General features: G+C 54.3%; 6 protein-coding genes across 6 annotated transcripts; 3 read left to right on the top strand and 3 right to left on the bottom strand.

Annotated features, from left to right (window-relative positions):
- Positions 1–1,373: 1,373 nt before the first annotated feature.
- BO70DRAFT_195942 (uncharacterized protein) lies at positions 1,374–2,821 on the top strand. Its single transcript, XM_025538547.1, has one exon. It carries the CDS (start codon positions 1,487–1,489, stop codon positions 2,657–2,659), a length of 1,173 nt encoding a protein of 390 aa, XP_025401399.1. The 5' UTR covers positions 1,374–1,486; the 3' UTR covers positions 2,660–2,821.
- Positions 2,822–2,890: 69 nt separating this feature from the next.
- BO70DRAFT_360125 (putative MFS glucose transporter) lies at positions 2,891–4,978 on the bottom strand. Its single transcript, XM_025542706.1, has 2 exons — positions 4,722–4,978; positions 2,891–4,653 (listed from the first exon to the last, which is right to left on the bottom strand). Exons 1-2 carry the CDS (start codon positions 4,818–4,820, stop codon positions 3,283–3,285), a joined length of 1,470 nt encoding a protein of 489 aa, XP_025401398.1. The 5' UTR covers positions 4,821–4,978; the 3' UTR covers positions 2,891–3,282.
- A 1,104-nt stretch (positions 4,979–6,082) lies between these two features.
- Positions 6,083–7,679, top strand: ssn3 (cyclin-dependent serine/threonine protein kinase SSN3; the record flags this gene model as incomplete). The annotated part of the gene is made up of 3 exons (XM_025545767.1): positions 6,083–6,134; positions 6,359–6,518; positions 6,577–7,679. The coding sequence occupies 3 exons, from the start codon at positions 6,083–6,085 to the stop codon at positions 7,646–7,648; spliced, it is 1,284 nt and encodes a 427-aa protein (XP_025401397.1). The 3' UTR covers positions 7,649–7,679.
- A 171-nt stretch (positions 7,680–7,850) lies between these two features.
- Positions 7,851–9,975, bottom strand: BO70DRAFT_378133 (putative metaphase-anaphase transition protein (Mlo2)). Its single transcript, XM_025545248.1, has 4 exons — positions 9,756–9,975; positions 9,618–9,672; positions 8,087–9,551; positions 7,851–8,033 (listed from the first exon to the last, which is right to left on the bottom strand). Exons 1-4 carry the CDS (start codon positions 9,890–9,892, stop codon positions 8,026–8,028), a joined length of 1,665 nt encoding a protein of 554 aa, XP_025401396.1. The 5' UTR covers positions 9,893–9,975; the 3' UTR covers positions 7,851–8,025.
- Positions 9,976–10,628: 653 nt separating this feature from the next.
- On the top strand, positions 10,629–14,048 carry BO70DRAFT_427443 (MCM DNA helicase complex subunit MCM2; the record flags this gene model as incomplete). The annotated part of the gene is made up of 5 exons (XM_025547883.1): positions 10,629–10,633; positions 10,709–10,824; positions 10,876–13,175; positions 13,238–13,407; positions 13,480–14,048. The coding sequence occupies 5 exons, from the start codon at positions 10,629–10,631 to the stop codon at positions 13,580–13,582; spliced, it is 2,694 nt and encodes an 897-aa protein (XP_025401395.1). The 3' UTR covers positions 13,583–14,048.
- A 791-nt stretch (positions 14,049–14,839) lies between these two features.
- BO70DRAFT_195870 (Pal1 family protein) lies at positions 14,840–17,189 on the bottom strand. The gene is made up of 4 exons (XM_025538546.1): positions 16,736–17,189; positions 16,297–16,544; positions 15,782–16,229; positions 14,840–15,723 (listed from the first exon to the last, which is right to left on the bottom strand). The coding sequence occupies exons 1-4, from the start codon at positions 16,797–16,799 to the stop codon at positions 14,939–14,941; spliced, it is 1,545 nt and encodes a 514-aa protein (XP_025401394.1). The 5' UTR covers positions 16,800–17,189; the 3' UTR covers positions 14,840–14,938.
- Positions 17,190–18,548: the final 1,359 nt, after the last annotated feature.

Genomic DNA, 18,548 nt, shown 5'->3' with positions numbered 1-18,548 from the left:
TCTTGGCACACATGGGCAAATTCACTTCTGATCCGTTGAGATCAACCTGTGACAGACCTACCGACTACTGCACAATGAGAAGTCTAGTGCAGAATGCCTGCATACTGCCACCCGGGTCTTGGAGGCGAATGGCTGGCTGAAGGACTGACTAGGTATATATTGTTGCGCCCTCTGTACGGAGTACAGAGTACATCATATGATACGTAAAACTCAGGGCCAGCTCAGGACCACAGTACCTGCTGAGGAGGACCCTTATCAATGGTGTCCCTGAGTGCGCGGCCTCTTGCGCATACTACACGATACGCTTCTCTTGCACCGAACTAAACCTACACCCGAGGCTGCGACTGCATCTAGGATGGCAAGCCGGCATCACGCATGAAAAAGCTGCAATCGCCTCCCTGGTAGCCCGGATACAAGGTCTTTTTTTCTCAAGGCCCAGACAACGAGGTCGGAATACGGTTGTGGACGGACTTGGCTCACCTGTCAGGCGTAGGTGGGGTCTGCGGTTCGCGGTGCCCCATCCCAGCCGAGTCGCATCTGGCACCTCATCCATGTCTCCTCGATTTGTTATCTAAGTATGCCATGGATGGTTCACGCGGTGCTCGGGATCTGCTTGATCAGAAGCCCGGCTCAACAACAGCTCATCGAAAAAAAAAGGCAAGGAGGGGCTAGATTGGAAACAACTCAGTCTGCAGCTTACTGCGATGCTGGCCAGGTCGGCGAATCGGACTCACCGAATTGGACGACCGTGTATACACGGCTTTTAAGGCTGTTTGTTTTCTACCAAACCGGGCATCGCGTGCAGCGTGCAGGACTAAAATTGGCTTTCGGCTTGCCCGCCTGGTTAACTCCTCAGATTGCTTGGTGGCGGCTGGTTGGCTTCTCACTCGCGCCTAAAACCTCCCACCGCGCATGCAATGGCCCTTGGTGGGGTAACTTCTCAACTCTGAGTCTTACCCTGACACAATGCCATCCAGGAAATGCTAATGATATACTCCGTACATCTCCTCCCTACCGGGTGTCATATTTTTTATCATAACTCCTCTTGAACACCTAGCGAGCCCTAGGTAGATCGAGAGATGATACTGTTGGCTTGTGCTAGCAGATCCATCCCCACGACTAGCCTGACCGCTAATGCAGCGGTTCGGGCTGCAATAATAATAATAATGGAGATTAGCTGAACAACACCTATCATACAGGTGGCTGGCGTCTGCATCGCTCCATTGATTGGACGCACTTGAAGATCAGTTCGCGGAGACATGTGTAGCGCTTACTAGTTGGGATCTCACCTGCCCCCGACAACATAAGAAGCTTCGCTTCTGCCACTCCAACGTCAGGATCTACCTTCATGACCACCAAGTGGCCCCAGCCTGCTGTGATCAAGGCATAACACTCTTCACTTCTCGTTAATGCTCTGATATATATATCTCTCTCTCGCTCGCTTTTTGTTTCTAGCAGACATCCTCAAACGTGCTTTCAGTGCAAAATGGGCTGGTTCCCGACGACGCTCGATTCCGACGCGCAGAGCTGGCGGTTTGATATTGTCAGTCTTTTGGCCGTGATCGGTGGATCAACTATCGAAAAGCATTTGCAAGCTATCACCGCATCTCCCTTCGCCGGGTTCCCCCGTCTCCTACCAGCCCCCGAGACGCTGCTGGATACGGACCGGCCCACTCGACTGCCATCTATCAAGGAAGTGTCAATCACCGGCGTCTACTCCGGCACGAGAACCTCAGAACTCAACTTCTTCGCCAATGTCATTCACAAGCTCGAGGATGTCAAAGATTTTGAGTTCCGATCTTACACCATCACCCATGCGGAAGAAGAGAAGGATCCCGAGAGCACTGGAAAGCCGGATAACTTACAAAGTGAAATCATCATCCCGCTGCAGACCCTATGTCCGTTGAACCTGGTAACACTGGTCTCGATCCTCATGACCATCGGGCTCTTTATCTGGGCGGGCATGATCCACGACGGAGTGGCTCTCGTCGGCCTCGCAACCATGTCCCTCTCCACCAGCTCCGCTTGTCTATCCGCACAGTGGTATCCGCGACTCCCACGCAGACCTACCAACAACGAAGTGGCACCGGGCAACATCGTCATGAAGACGCGCAACGGAGCCTTCGTGGTTGTCGAATGCTCTGAGGAGATCGCACGAGAGCTTTACGGGGGAACAGAGACCTGCAAATACGTGTTCCAAGGCCGAGCTCATCAGTCGCTCCTAGCATGCAGCACCGTCCTTCTCATGGCCTCCATCATCCTATTCAGCAACTGCGGATGGACCATGCAAATCGCCGTTGGCGTCGCCTACATCATCCTCAACATCCTCTACTGGGCGATGGCCCTGCTAACCGAACCACAAGACACATGGGACATGAGCCGATACCAGGTGAAACAGGATGATCCCATAATTAGCGGAAGTTACACTGCAGTGTTGTGGCAAGCTATCAAGAAAACCCGCCAGATTGATTGGGTCCGGTCAGGGAATCTCGCGCCGCAAACCCCGGCCTGGGACGACTGGTTGCTTGAGGCAAAGAGAGCTTACACTAAGAACGATAATAGTTGGAATCCGGAGCGTGCCAGGGACCGCTTGATGGGCGTGCCTCGGACGCCAATAGTCACTGAGCCGCATCCTCAATTGTCGGAGAACAGGACTTGATGGGGTACATCATCGTGAGAGAGGTAGTTGGGTCGGGTCTAAGGGAGCAGGTATATTTAACCTGGGATGAGTAGATGAGGCCATATTTGGTTTTTGGGTATTCTTTTTCTACACTGCTAAATACTATTGCTTTCTGGGGCATGAAAAGCAAGCGAGCGAGAGATTAAACAGGGATGTGCATGGGAGTTAGATATGCTGGAGTTTCTATGTTTTGTGATTGATATTGTACTTGGATTCTCATAAACAAAACCGGGATTGTTCTTTGGCATAGTACTTCTTCGCCTTTCAAACTTGAAACGCCGAGGTGTTGCAGTAGGACCCAGGATGACTTCAGTCCTGCTTACGCTACACAGCACAGACGCTCCGTTCTATCCAAGTAGAAAATATCATTACTCTACCAACCTCTCCAGCACCAAACAGAGGTCCACTACTACCTACCTACCTACCTACCTACCTACACTCGCACCAGTCACCACAGTCACAAGCAACAAACAGGGCAAAACGGCGCCCGCATCTTACCAACGAACAACAAAGAAAAGGGGGGAGAAAGGGAAAAAGGACCCCTACATCCTACCCTCACCGAACAACTAACACTAACACTAACATTAACACTAACTCGAAACTCAATCCGTTCTCCTCCTCCCCTCCCTCCCCCAAACCTCATCTGCGCTCCCCTTCCCCTTCGTCTCAGGAACCTTCCAAAAGATAAACCCGCCCATCAAGCCCGCCATGCACGCAAAAACCCAATAGATCTTGCCCCTGCCACCCAACGCATCATTCAACATGGGGAAGAACTGCGCGACGACAAAAGTAGCGATCCAATTGGCCGCGAGGGCCCAGCTCTGCGTCGCGCCGACCGCCTCGGGGCCGACAAGCTCCGACGCAAGGATGAAGGGCACGGGACCGAGACCGACGGCGAAGCAGGCGACGAAAAGCAGGACGGCGATGGCGGAGAGGACCTTCAGGTTGAAGAAGATGCCGAGGGCGAGGAGGGCGGAGTTGATTCCCATGCCGGAGATGCTGAGAAGGAGGCAGGTTCGACGGCCGATTTTGTCGGGGAGCGGGGAGCAGGCGAGTGTGATGAGGAGGTTTAGGACGGAGATGGCCACGGTGAGGAGGGCGGCGGTTGTGGGGAGGATGGTTTGTAGTAGAGACACGCTGTACATGATTATGCTGTTGATGCCGGTGAATTGCTGCGCGATCATCACGCTGACGACGGCGATGATGGCGGGCCGGTAGGTCGGGGAGGTGATGGCATGGAGGATCGTCACGGGGGGTTGTTTGGGTGGGATGTTGCCGGAGGGTGGGGTGAGGAGGGATTGTTCTTCGCCGGTGATGGGGGTTGGGGGTGATGAGGAGGGCCAGGAATCGATCTCTGCGTCGATGTCGGCAGTTTTGCCGCGGATGCGTTGCAGGACCTTTCTGGCGAGGGGGGCCTTTTGGTGTTCGGCGAGCCAGGTTGGGCTTTCGGGGACGAGGGCGAGACCCAGGAGTTGCAATATGCCGAGGAAACCGGCCACGGCGAGGATGATTCTCCATGTGCTTCCGTCGCTGAGGAAGTATCCCAGGGATTGGGTGAAGAGGATGCCGACGTTGGTCATGACTTGCGTGAAGGCGCCGAAGAAGCCTTTTGCGCTGGGGGGTGCGATCTCCGAGATGTAGATGGGGCCGACGACGATGGAGGCGCCGGCGCCGATTCCAGAGAGCAGTCGACCGAGGATGAGAAGTGGGATGTCGGATGCGAGGGTTTCAGCGATGGGGCCGAGGATGAAGAAGATGGTTGTGGCTCGTAGAGCGAAGAGACGGCCATGTTTGGTCGCAATGGGCCCTGCCAGCAGGGCTCCCAGGAGGCCACCGAGAGTGTAGATGGAGGATACGAGGCCGAATTGTGAGGCGTTCATGGGGATGCATTGTGGGAGAGAGGTTGCCGTTGGTGAGGCATGGATGCTCTTTCGGTTACAGGTGATGACGGCTTGCGGGGCGTTCAGCTCGGCCTGTGGAGGATCTCCGTCAGTAAACGTGATTGTGATTCTAGCCCGTGGAGGCCATTATTATTGCCTACCAGATGATACCCGAATTGCAGCGGTCCCAGAGTTGTGATGAACACGAGATAGACCAGGTATGGCGTGACCCTGGAGCGGGTGGGCTCGGTGGAAGCCATGGATGGCGTGGTTGAGACGTCGCTCTGTGCGAGGTCTCCGGTCAGCTGAAGTCTTCGACCACTGGGGATGGTTTAGGTCTGTCGCAACCCGGTCATTGCAGGCATTTGGATGCAGCAGTTGTCGGATGCGGAGGTGCGTCCGGATGACGTTGCGGAGGGCGTTTGGGTCGGGAATAAGGAAACTCCGTGTTATCGGGGAATCAGGGGGACACACCGGAGGATATATTTAGAACCCAATTCGGGGAAGTCAGGACCCCTACCTGGAAGTGGTACTTTTGAATGGGGGGAGGACACATGCATTCGAAGGGTCAAACTGCCAAAACTGCCAGGGCTGTAGGGAGTAGGGAGTATGCACTATGCACCTAACTATACCTAGTGTGGTAGTGAGCTGCTTGCTCCTAACCAGGTACCCTGTATCTATCTAGAGGGTGTTTGTTGTCAATGCTGTTAATATCTGGATGCACCGGGACTGGACTAGACTGGAACGGAAGATTGTTCTGGACCACATCTCCGCGGGTCAGCGGGGCTAGGAAGGATGTCCATCTCATGTGCCCGAGATTGACTTTTAGCAATTTCGGTCGCTAATACCATCCCATTCAGGATCGATCTATATTGAAATTGAACTTGAAATTGCGGCCTCAGGGACCGCCGGCTGAGTCAGCCCCACCTCACGCTCACCCCGTTTGTCCGCTCAGGATCACCACCACCACTACTACCACCACCTCCTCCTCCTCCTCTCCCTCCCTTCCTGGCTCCTGCATTGTAGTGGTGGAGAACAGTGTCTCCGCCAGTGTGGTTCACGTCACCTCCCTTCCTTTTGCTTTCCACGGACCCAACCACCACTAGCTAATAAATAGCTAAAAAGTACGGTCGCCTCCACCTCCGCCTCTTCCATGAGTCTGACCAACCCGCCTTCCTCTTCCGGCCCGTTAAGTGCGACTTCCAGGCCTGTGTCTCTCAAGAAGGGTCTGCAGGCCGCTGTGGATGGTAATACTGGTTGCGATCCATTTACTACTCCTCCTGCACTACTAAGTAGCCTATTATCCACTACTACTACTACTACTACTACTACTACTGCTGCTGCTACTGCTGCCACTGCTGCTACTGCTGCTACTAGTGGTACTGCTGTCTCACCCTTTGCCACTTCTCCTCCCACTATGTACTTTGGTTGAAGATCGTGTTGAACTCTTTCTCTTTCTCTACTCTAATGAATCATCACTGGGGTTTCTTACGGCTGTCCTCTTTGTCTGTTCTCCTCCATCATGTTTGGAAAGAGTTTCCCGTTCTATAATTCTGTCGGCGGGTTTTATCCACGTGGTAATTGCCCTCCCTTTCCCAGGCCGCCGCCGCTTTGGGCCGGTCGTCGAGGCTGGAGGGGAGGGGTTTGCCTCCTCTCCTGGCTCGTCTTGCCCCTATCCGTGTGGTCCACGAGCTAGTCCCCCCTTGCTCCTTTCCCGTGGGATTCCGATGGCCGTTGAGTTCTTGTGTTGTTTCCGATGCGCGCATGGTCCACGTGCTGACTCCCTTTCGATATCAAGAGAGTATAGATACGCGAAAACCTCCTGGGACCGGTTACACCAGCAAAGTCCGGGTCCGGGATAAATACCACATCGTGGGGTTTATCAGCAGTGGCACCTATGGCCGTGTCTACAAAGCAATAGGCAAAAATGGCCAGAAAGGCGAGTTCGCCATTAAGAAGTGAGCATGTCCCCTCCCCGTCCGTGCACTGGCCCCGCATTACTCACGCTTCGTTTAGGTTCAAGCCAGATAAAGAAGGGGAGGTGGTCCAATACACCGGCCTCTCGCAGTCGGCAATCCGGGAAATGTCCCTGTGCTCCGAACTGGACCATGCCAATGTAGTGCAGCTGGCCGAGATCATCCTGGAGGACAAGTGTATCTTCATGGTCTTCGAGTACACCGAGCACGATCTTCTGCAGATCATCCACCATCACACGCAGCCGCAGAGGCATGCTATCCCGGCCTCCATGGTCAGGTCGATTCTCTTTCAACTGCTCAATGGATTACTGTATCTTCACACCAACTGGGTCCTGCATCGTGACCTCAAACCAGCAAACATACTGGTAACCTCCAGTGGTGCGATTCGCATCGGAGATCTGGGCTTGGCCCGTCTCTTTTACAAGCCTCTCAACTCCCTGTTCTCCGGAGACAAGGTGGTCGTCACCATCTGGTACCGTGCCCCGGAGCTTCTCATGGGCAGCCGGCATTATACACCGGCTGTTGACCTTTGGGCTGTCGGGTGCATATTCGCCGAGTTACTTTCCCTTCGGCCCATTTTCAAGGGCGAGGAAGCTAAGATGGACAGCAAGAAGACCGTTCCGTTCCAGCGCAATCAAATGATGAAAATAATGGAAATCATGGGGTTACCGAATAAAGAAACCTGGCCTGGGATGGTATCCATGCCGGAATATTCCCAGCTCCAGTCCCTGGCACTATCACGGGCACCGGGGCATTTTAACAGATCATCGAACCTGGAAGGCTGGTTCCAAAACTGCCTCAAGAACAACGGATACTCCGCCAATTCAAGTGCCGGTACACCGGGTGCAGACGGCTTCGACTTGCTGTCACGATTACTGGAGTACGACCCCACGAAGAGGATCACCGCCCAGGAAGCCTTGGAGCATCCTTACTTCAAGAACGGGGGCCCCATATCCGCCAATTGCTTCCAGGGATTCGAGGGCAAGTATCCCCATCGTCGTGTCACGCAGGATGACAATGATATCCGATCTGGTAGCCTACCTGGTACGAAGCGGAGTGGACTGCCGGATGACAGTCTCCTAGGAAGAGCGGCGAAGCGTCTGAAAGAGTGACGGACGTCTTTCTTCTTGGATCTTTTTTTTTCAGGGCGTTCGGACTCGGGAATCTAGATGCATTCACACCGGCGTTTCAGCTTTACTGTGCCCCATGAAAATATTCGAAACTATCCATATGCATCTCATTGAGACATAAGCACATACTCAATAAACAATACACTTACAGTACTTACGTTACATTTGTGCCAGTGGAAAATCAGTCTCGATATACTTAGGGTAAATTGGAATTAAATAAAAAATAAATGCAAACCAGATGAACGCCTCCATTAATCATACCTCATCCGGAACCTCCTAGTAACCATATCGTCACTCATATACCCAGCTACATCAAACCACATTCAACCAGCAGTAGCGACAACAATAGCAGCAGTAAATCAATACCCTATAACCACCACATTAGCACCATACACCAAATCAATCAAGAATAATACATACCGCTCTGTTCCCTCCGCCCACCATCCCCCTCACCACCATCATCACCATCATCACCATTTTCCCTTCCAGCGGACGCCTGCCCCGCCGCATCCTGAATGGAATGATCATCACCCCTCAATTTCTCAAAATACGATTTGATATCCTCGGCGCTGACGGCCGTGCCGGTCTCGGCAAACGGCTTCAAAAACTCCTTCACCTTGTCCCGGAGATGGTTGTAGACCATGGCGCCTTCGATGGCCCGCACGCGGTCGATGTTGCTGAATGCTGCTTCACCGCGGTCGAGCAGACTGCCCGTGCCGGTGCTACCGCCGCCGTTGGGGCCGTCCTCGCCATCCTCGGACATCGGGGGCTCGTAGGTGTCTTCTTCTTCGCGCAGTTGGGGGTGTGCGGCGAGGTGGGGGTAGCAAGTCCGGCAGCGGCAGAAGTGCTCGCGGAAGTCGTCGTGGAGGAAGAGGGAGAATGTCGCGGTTGGGGGGACCGGGAGGGTGGTGTGTTTGGGTTGGGGTGAGAGGGAGGTGGTGTCGGTGGTAGTGTCGTTTGTGGCGGCGTCTTTGGTGGTGGTGGTTTCGGGTTTGGTGTCATCCTGGGTGGTGGTTGGGCTGGGTTGTTCGTCCGTGGGCTCTGGTTTGATCTCGTCTGAAGGTTCATCTTTCGGTCGCTTGGGCGCGGGTTCGCTGGCTTCTTCAGCGTCGTCGTCGGCCTTTCGCTTTTTGGGGTTGGCGGGCTGGTCTTCGGTTGGTTGGACGGAGGGCTCGTTTGTGGCGGTCGGCTTTTGTTCCTTAGATGGTTTGGCGAAACCGCCTTCCTTGTAGACGGGGGGCAGGAAACCGGGTGTTCCTGCGTAGCGCTTGATCCATGGGTTGGAGTCCACGCACTTGTAGCAAAGGAAAATGGCGAAGTCTTCCTCAGCGGGAAACCCGGGCGGGAGGGGGGTTTCATCCTCCTCGTCATCAGCGACATCTTCGCCAGCAGCATCGCCCTCTTCCTTAACGCCCTTGTACCAGTCGCGCGGCAGTCCGATCAGACACTCCGGATGCCACCAATCTTCTCCGCACCCTCCTGTCTCCACGGTGCCCAGACCCAGACACTGAAACATTGTACCGCGCTCCGTGTTGGAATCGTAATCCTCTGCGCAGCCGCAGAACTTGTTCTGAAAGTTGTGGCAGTATTTGTTGTCCGGGTGCGGTTCTTCCGAGTGCACGCCCTTTGCGCCCGTCTTGGGGTCGTTTCGGAGAGTGCATGGTGAGGTAGAAGGGATGCGAGTGGTGCCGCAGTCGCAGACGAAGTTTCGCTTGTTGAAGAGTTCGACGAGGGTGTGTTCGCCGTGGCAGGAGATGGAGCAGGAGTAGCAGACGGCTGCGGAGGTGTAGGAGGCATCGGGGGTGGTCGCGGGAGGGTTGCAGGTCAAGCAGGCGAAGAGGGATTGACGGAGGGGACCTAGGGCTTTTGTGCAGGAGTCAAAGGCCTGGGTTGAATGTTAGTGTGTCTGTTCCTTTCCTTGCCGTCTTCTGGGGAGGGAGGGCTTCCTCACATATGGAAGGGCTTCACGCGCGTCAGCTTCGAGTTGGATCTGGGATTCGATGAACCTGTGGCAAGGATGTCAGTAAGTCGTGCTGTCGCGAGCGCATGATTATTGCGCCAACGGAGGTGATGTGTGGATGATACTCACTCCTTGGCTGTCTGGGAGTTGTGAGAGCCAAAGCTCTCGCGGCGTCTCGCGGCATCTTGTCTGGGCTGTACAGGTTTGGTGGTGGCGGATGGAGCAGCAGACTCAGTCGTGGCCACGTCTTCCTCAATTCTTTCCATTGTGGCAGACGGAGTTACTGGTGAGATATGCGTGAGAGGAAAGGTGTTAGAATCAGAAGTTGCGCTGAATCAGTGGATGGATGGGATCCCGGAGAGCAAGTCGAGCGCGGCGCGGCGCGAGGCACTTTATAGTTTGCCGTGTTTGCATCCGCTCGCTTACCAGAGCTACTATGGGGAAAACACCTGGGACGGTGTTCCACTATGAATCATCTTGGAATCTAGAACCGAGTGGCGAGATGTAGTATCTCATGGGTCTCCTTATCGAACGTGCTGCATCAGTTTCACTTGCTTCGTCTGTGGTGTCAGACATGGGGTCAGGTCATGGCCAATGTGCGGGGAGCTTTGGAGTCATCGCGGTTTTCCAGAAGAACCCCACAAGTACTCCTGAGTCTAGATGGCTAGCACGGAAGACTACTGCCAAGTTCATCTAATTTCAGGCATATCATCGCGTATGACGTATCAGGTGGTGTCCTTCTGTGTTCGTTGGCGCCGCAGCGGGCCCAGGATTCATTCCCAAACGGGGTTTAATTGAAATCGACGCGTCTGTTTCGCGCCGCGACGCGTCTGGGCCGCGCAGCAACGGCGCCAAGTCCAGGATCTTCCCTCCCTTTGCTTTCGCCCAACGGAAAGAAAAAAGACGCCCGCACTGCCATTCTCTACGCATTCCCCCCCTCCCCCCCCCCCAGTCTGTCCCTTCAACTCCCCAGTTGCCAGACTGAACACCACATAATACACAATGAGGTATGTATCCTGTCGGGCCCTCGATGATGCCTACGACCTTCCTCCGACCCTTGGGTGCTAATTCTTCGTCTGCAGTTCACCACTCCGCCCCAGCAATTCGGCTGCAAACCGCGGCCTAGGGAACTTGGGTCGCCGCAAGAGAGACAGAGAGCCCGATGATGAAACCTCATCGGTTGCCCCCCCGTCGAGTCGTAAGTCAAGCTGCGAAATGACATAGTGAAGTCATGGCTGACCTCCCATAGCACCCCCTTCCTCCCCTCCTATGCTTCCCTTCGACGACGATGACAACGAGCGGGATGAGGAAGCAGAGCTTCTCGGTGACATCGACGACATCGATGAGATGGCTGAAGACGAGGACGGAATCGACCTGTTTGGTGATACTTTCGAGAAGGATTACCGGAGCACAGCAGACGAACAGTACAGAGGAGAATACATCGACGACGATGAGGACCATGAAGAGCTTGATGTGGCCACTAGACGTCAGCTGGAAGCCCGCATGAACAAGAGAGATCGAGAACTCGAACGTCGTCGTCGCATGCCTGCGGCTTTCTTGCAAGATGATGAGGACGGTGACATAGATCTTACCCGTCAGCCTCGTCGACGGAGACACGCCTACGACGAAGACCGGGAGGATGTTGAGATGGGTGACGATGCCTTGGAAGAGCTCTCCCTGGAGGAGTTGACCGATGTCAAGGCATCCAACCTTACCGACTGGGTTCTGCAGCCCCAGGTTCTTCGTTCCATCTACCGAGAATTCAAGTCCTTCCTGACAGAGTACACCGACCCCGCCGGTGCTTCGGTTTACGGAAACAAGATCAAGACCCTTGGTGAGGTCAACTCGGCATCCCTCGAAGTGTCGTATGCCCATTTGCTCGAAACTAAGGCGGCTCTCGCGTACTTCCTGGCGAACGAGCCTACTGAAGTCCTGAAGGTCTTCGACCAGGTCGCCCTTGATGTCACCCTTTTCCACTACCCTCAATACCACGACATCCACAACGAGATCCACGTCCGCATTACCGATCTCCCCGTCTCCTACACTCTCCGTCAATTGCGCCAGTCTCATCTCAACTGTCTCATTCGTGTCAGTGGTGTCGTTACTCGCAGAACCGGTGTCTTCCCCCAGCTCAAATATGTCATGTTCGTTTGCGGGAAGTGTAACATGCATCTTGGCCCCTTCCAGCAGGAAGCCAGTGCGGAAGTGAAAATCTCTTTCTGCCAGAACTGCCAGTCTAAGGGACCGTTCACTGTGCACGGCGAGAAGACCGTTTACCGGAACTACCAGAAACTGACCCTGCAAGAGTCTCCCGGCTCTGTTCCTGCTGGTCGACTACCCCGCCAGCGAGAGGTGGTTCTTCTTGCTGATCTCATTGACTCTGCCAAGCCAGGTGACGAGGTGGAAGTCACAGGCATCTACCGCAACAGCTACGACGCCCAGCTCAACAACAAGAACGGCTTCCCCGTCTTCGCCACGATCATCGAGGCCAACCACGTTGTCAAGTCTCACGACCAGCTGGCTGGTTTCCACTTGACCGAAGAAGATGAGCGCGAGATCCGGGCTCTGTCCAGAGACCCCGAGATTGTTGACAAGATCGTTCGCTCCATCGCCCCCAGTATCTATGGCCACCTGGACGTCAAGACCGCCGTTGCCCTCTCCCTCTTCGGTGGTGTCAGCAAGGAAGCCCAAGGCAAGATGTCCATCCGTGGAGACATCAACGTTCTTCTGCTGGGTGACCCCGGTACTGCCAAGTCCCAGTTCCTCAAGTACACCGAAAAGACTGCCCACAGAGCTGTCTTCGCGACCGGTCAGGGTGCCAGTGCTGTCGGTTTGACCGCCAGTGTCCGTCGCGATCCCCTCACCAGCGAATGGACCCTGGAGGGAGGAGCTCTTGTGCTCGCAGACCGCGGAACCTGTCTCATCGATGAGTTCGACAAGATGAACGACCAAGATCGTACCTCCATCCACGAAGCCATGGAACAACAAACCATTTCCATCTCCAAGGCCGGTATTGTCACCACTCTGCAAGCCCGCTGCGCCGTCGTCGCCGCCGCCAACCCCATCGGTGGCCGGTACAACAGCACCGCCCCCTTCTCCCAGAACGTCCAACTCACCGAACCCATTCTCTCCCGTTTCGATATCCTCTGCGTTGTCCGCGATCTGGTTGACCCCAGCGAAGACGAGCGTCTCGCCAACTTCGTCGTGGAATCCCACCACCGCGCTAACCCGGCCCGTCCCCTGCGCGACCAAGACGGCAGCCTCATCAACGCCGACGGCCAACTCATCGACGAAGAAGGCTACCGCATCGACAAGACGAAGCAACGCCTCCCCCTCACCGACGAGGAATTCGCCGCCCGCGAGGCCGAGAAGCAGAAGCGCGAAGAAGAAAAAGAAGGCGAAATCCCCCAGGAGCTCCTCCGCAAATACATCCTCTACGCCCGTGAACGCTGCCACCCGAAACTCTACCAGATCGACCAGGACAAGATCGCCCGGCTGTTCGCGGACATGAGACGCGAGTCTCTCGCCACAGGCGCTTATCCCATCACCGTGCGTCGCCCTTCTTCCTATGCCCTAACATAAACCCACCAAACTAACAAACAACCCCCCAGGTCCGTCACCTCGAAGCCATCATGCGTATCGCCGAATCCTTCTGCAAGATGCGTCTATCAGAGTACTGCTCGTCGCAGGACATCGACCGTGCCATCGCCGTCACCGTCGACTCCTTCATCGGTAGCCAGAAAGTCAGCTGTAAGAAGGCTTTGTCTCGGGCGTTTGCCAAGTATGTCCCCTAATCCCTATATACACTCTTCCCACACAAAACACATGCAGATAAACTAACACCCAACCCCAGATACACCCTCTCCCGCCCCAAACCCCAATCCAACCGGAGAGCAGGCATCCCCGCCCCGGACCCGTACAGATCGCGCGCACAGCAGTCTACTCGGGCGCGGTAGACGACTACTTACCTACTACCTCCTCCCCTATCTATCTATCTATCTACCCACCCACCCACTCACCAACCCACTGTCTAAGATTCCTACTGTGCAGAATTTCCATAGCGGTTCCTTTTCTTTTCTTTTCTTTTTCTTTTTTTTTCAATCTCATGGGATAATAACAATAACTTGATGTGATGTGTTCATGTGGTGCGTGCAGGTTTCAATTCATCTCATGTATGGGAGGGAGTTAGGCGGTGTTTTCTTCTGTCATCCTTTTCTTTTCCTTATTTAACGTCTGCCCTGATATCTGTCCATGTATGCATGCATGCATGCATGGTCAGCTGGGAATGAATGATTTGATTTTATTTGATTCTCCTTTTTTTTTTTTCTTTCGGGGTTTGGAAATGGATAGGAAATGGAAATGGAATAAACACATGGAACGTGAACGTGAATGTGAATGTGAATCTGTCCGTCCTATCATGTCATAATGTCATAATTGGTGTGTATGTTGTTTATTTAGTCTTCAAGGAATAAGGGTATGGATATGGATATACCTATCTACCTAACTGTTTATCTGGCTGTATGGATGGCTTCGTACTAAGTTACTAGTTTATTTGCTCTTTCACGAGGTTGGGATGTCGATCCTATCTATGTGTCTTCATGGGAGAAGAAGTCTTGGAGATGAGATTATATGGTGTCGATGCTACGATGTAGTTTGGATACGGACTTGGAGATGATGAATACTCAGCGTTATACATGAATGACCTAGGGGCATGTGGTTATCACAATTACTGGCGTGAGACAAACTATAGTTGAGAATGATTGATACAATGTATGCATTTAGCTGAAAGACTCGCCCGGAACAAAGGGCCTAGCAAACAAGAGAATGAAAAGAAACAGCAAAGCCCGGCGGGGTTCAACTCATGTCATGTCCTGACCCATATATGGTGGTAGGAGGTAATGTTCACTGAACGCCAGCCTGGTGCAACCCATACACTCAACGCTTACCAGTAAAACACCCACCACTACCTAGGCCATAGCATTCCACTTGGGTCAAGTGCGACGCATTTGAAGCGTGTGACATGAACTCTTCAGGGAGGGGGAATTGAACAAGTGTGGTGTTGGTTGCGCATCGACGAAACCCCAAGGTAACGCTGCAGATGATATCATATTCCATTTATGTCAACCTGTGAGGGTCACAGAAGTTCTATTCGCATCAAATGCCTCACTGCCTATTCCCCGCGCGAGATCGGCGCTCCAGGGACTTCGAGATGGATGCTTCCAGCGCATCCCCACCGATGATTTCCCTCATCATCCGAACAGGGTACAAGTGACGGGGTTGTACGTATGTCCGTTAGCCAGAGTTGAAGACACTCAGTCGTTGCTGATCCGTCGGTCGGGTCGAGGCTTTCTTAGACTCTTCATGCGATTGATGAAACCGCCGCCACCGCCGCCGCCCGTGGTCTTGGTCTCCTCGAACCCAGTGTTGGACCGCTCGTTGGTGTACCTCCGGTCCAAACTGGTATTCTGCTTGGGGCTGCTGGAGGAGCGGGCGCGTCCCGTCATACCACGCGCTTCTTCAGAGATGTTGATCTGGGCTCCCTTCTTGTCCCAGGCATCATCGTAGTCTTGGTCCTGGAAGAAGGGGTTCTTTTCGTTGGCACGGATGGTTCCGATGTGGGCAGAACCGGAAGGCAGAGCCGGGGTGTACGATGACTCGGGGGAAACCATCCGGCCATTAGGAGGTTTGTTCATTCCTCGGAGCCTCTGGGCCAAGCTCTTCTTGCGCTGCAGCCCTCCTCCGTTTGATCCCTCGTTGCTGCTTCCACGGCGCTGGATATCTGCCCGACTCGCAGGAGCCCCATCCAGGAAGGTGCTGGTTCCCAAGCCCTGGCTCTCCATTCCATGGATTGGCTCAATACGAGCGGAGGTATCGATGATCGGATGCTCTTGCTTGGTACCACTTGTAGAATAGTCGTTGTAACCCTGGTCGGTGATCCCGTGGAATAGATTCCGATCGATATCTTGGTTGTTAGGGCCTGCCCCTCCGAGGGCCATGTTGGCCGAATCCTTGGGGAAAGCTTGCATCGGTGCAGTGCGCAACCCCTTGCGATTGCGGTTAGGGTTACAAGCATCGAACGGTCCATCGTGGTGGAACACTGGAAAGGAACCGACATTAGCAAAAGCCTGCGATGTGAGGCGGCGAAGCCAACTTACTCCCTGTGCCATAGATACTAGTCACATCCAGTTTGTCGATGATATCCATGTGATAGTTTGTCTTCTTCGAGCGAGACTTCCCATCCTTCGGGTCCTTTCCATCCTTCACCTCCTTGCCATCCTTGTAACGGGCCTCCCGTTCACGGCGTCGTCGCTCGCGCCGCCGTCTCTCATCCTCCGTGTCCACAAGCTTGGGAGTGCGTTCCATGATCGAAGACTCCGAGTTGCGACGAGGTCTCCGGTCTCTTTGTCCAGACCGTGCTCCGCTGCTTGTCTTGGGCGGATCGGCAAAGATATCTAGCGAATCCTTTTCGCGACGCTCCGGACGTTCTCTCGACGAAGGACCACGGTTGCCCGAGTATCCACTCTGCACGGGCTTGTCGGGACGGGGCGGAGCCTGTCTGTAGCCGGTATTCGCCTGAGGGGCGGGGTTGATGGAAAGATTTTCCTATCGGACACAGTCCCAGTCAGCTTCAGTGAGCGCAAACGGGCGGGTTCCCACCGGGCGGACATACAAAGAGCTCGCGAGTGTTCGAGGACATGTCTTGTCTCTCGATCGGAGAAATCACGCCCGTCCCTACAATAGGGGCGGACTGCGGGGACAGGACGTCGTCGTCGACGAAGGGATTTGTCGAGGTTGGTCGTTCGGAACGACCGCTGGCGGATGCGAAGGAGCTGGCGGAGGGCGACAGGGCGCGGTTCCGGAACGGATTGTTAGAGCCCAGGCTGGGCGACGGCGCGTGGGTTTGCTGGACAGGTGAGACTGCAGTTGAGCAAGAAATAAAGTTAGTGACACGAGGTGAACCTGGGGATGCACGGTCTGAAATAGACGGTGTTGAGGACAAAATAACACCCTGACCCAGGGGGACGCCCCGCCAGACGTGAAACGGCTGGGAGATGACGAATCCTGGGACAGGCACCAGGGACGAAACGGGAATCAGCAGGCTGACGCACCTGAGGGGCCCAGTGTCACGCTGGGTGGGTAGGAGTAGGTCGGGGGATACTGCGAGGCATTCATGGTTGCGAGCGAGTCCACGCAATGCGGAAGATCGAGAACGGCGGGTTCAGGAGAGATGATTGGGGAACAAAGGAAGAGACATAAAAAAGACAGGAGACAGTGGAGGATCAGGAGGCCGAGACTGTGCAGGTCGGCGCCAAACTAGAGTGAGCTTAGGCGTTGCTGAAACGGCGATGCCGCGGCAGTTTGGTCAGGGGTGGAATAATTGGAGGGGGGGCGATAAATTAGTCTGGGCGTAGTTGGTCGATAGTAGACCGAGTAGACCGAGTAGACCGGCCGTGGGGAGGGGCGAGATGGGAGGATCGCTTGTTTCCTTTTAAAATTGCTTAATTCTGTAGTCTGGTCCGAAAGGACGTCGAGATCTTTTCAGGATTTTTTTTTTGTTGTTGGAAGATCTTAAGTAGTGGTGAGAAGTGGAATGGAGCTGATGGGGAACGGGGGGTGGGTGGGTGGAGGAAAGGGAAGGGTATGGGTATGAGTAGGGGGGAGGAAGGAAAGAAGAGAGGAGAAGAGAGAGAGTAATGCGTGCACGCGAGTGAGAGTGAGTAAGAGCGAGAGACAAGACAAGAGCACGGGACAGAGAGAGAGGGAACCGGAGTGGGTGACGGTTGACGGGTGCCAATAAGGAACCACCAGACAAGCCCCCTTGGGGAAGAGGCGATCGACGCGGCAAAAGGAGGGAGGGAGACGGAGAGGAGCGCGTGGCCAGACGAGGACGATGGGAACCTAAACTGGGAGTGGAGCTTCAGGTACCATTGGACAGGGAGGGGGGGAAAGTGGATGGGCAGCAGGGAGGGAGAAAACAGACAGAGAGAGGGGGAGAGAGAGAGAGAGAGAAAGAAAGAAGCACGGACAGAGAGGGTCGAGGGAGGAAGGAGAATTATCTATAGTAACCCATCTACAAGAAGAATACGAGAAGACTGCCGGGGATCATCATTCGGGCAATCATAACCAACTGCCCCCGTTGGTCGTGCCTGAGAAAGAGTTCAGGTTCAACCTTGTCCAGGGATCGTCCACAGTGGCCACGCAATGACAGCCGGACCATGCTCAGGGGCTGGTCCGTCCGGTGCCCGTTCCTGGATGGGTACGTGAGGGAGAGAGGGAGAGGAGAGAGACAAGAGAGAGAAGAGGGATGGATGCATTGCAGATGAAATCAATCAATCAATTAATCTCACCCACGATGTTGATATCCTCCCACCCACAGTTGATCTGATGTGGTGCAGCCACTATCAACCTAGGCAATTAAGAAAACTGGGGTTAATGCAACTAGTCGGGATTAATCCGCAGGAAAAATACTCTTCAGGCTCATCTCATCACCTGGCTAAGTTCTAACACTGCTGCTGCTGCCTACACTAACTACTCACTTTACTATTGCCGAGTACTAACAGTAACAACCAGGCACGAACATCCAACAGACAACGTTCCACCTTTTTTTTACACCTCCACGGGTTCCCTGGAAACCTCGTCCCGTTCCCTTCCTCCCCTCCCCTCCCCCCCCCCTCCAAGAATAGCCTCCAAGCCACCCTGCTCACAGCCTCACCATCCTCTCTATACAATATCCGCTAGTTACTGTGATCCATCTGTCATCCCAAGCCCTCCTTCCATTCTTCCTCTGGCTAATCCCGGAGGAGTGACGGACAACTATTGCGTCAGCTTCTCCTCTGGAATGCCAGCCCACCTGCAGAACCTGAACCCGCCCATTATTTTCTTTTCTTTTTTTTTTCCGTTTTTCGTTTTTGGCCCTTCCTT

The sequence above is a fragment of the Aspergillus heteromorphus genome (assembly GCF_003184545.1).
Source record: "Aspergillus heteromorphus CBS 117.55 chromosome Unknown BO70scaffold_6, whole genome shotgun sequence".
In the NCBI taxonomy this organism is placed as follows: domain Eukaryota; kingdom Fungi; phylum Ascomycota; class Eurotiomycetes; order Eurotiales; family Aspergillaceae; genus Aspergillus; species Aspergillus heteromorphus.
This window is presented reverse-complemented; position numbering and strand designations above follow the sequence as displayed.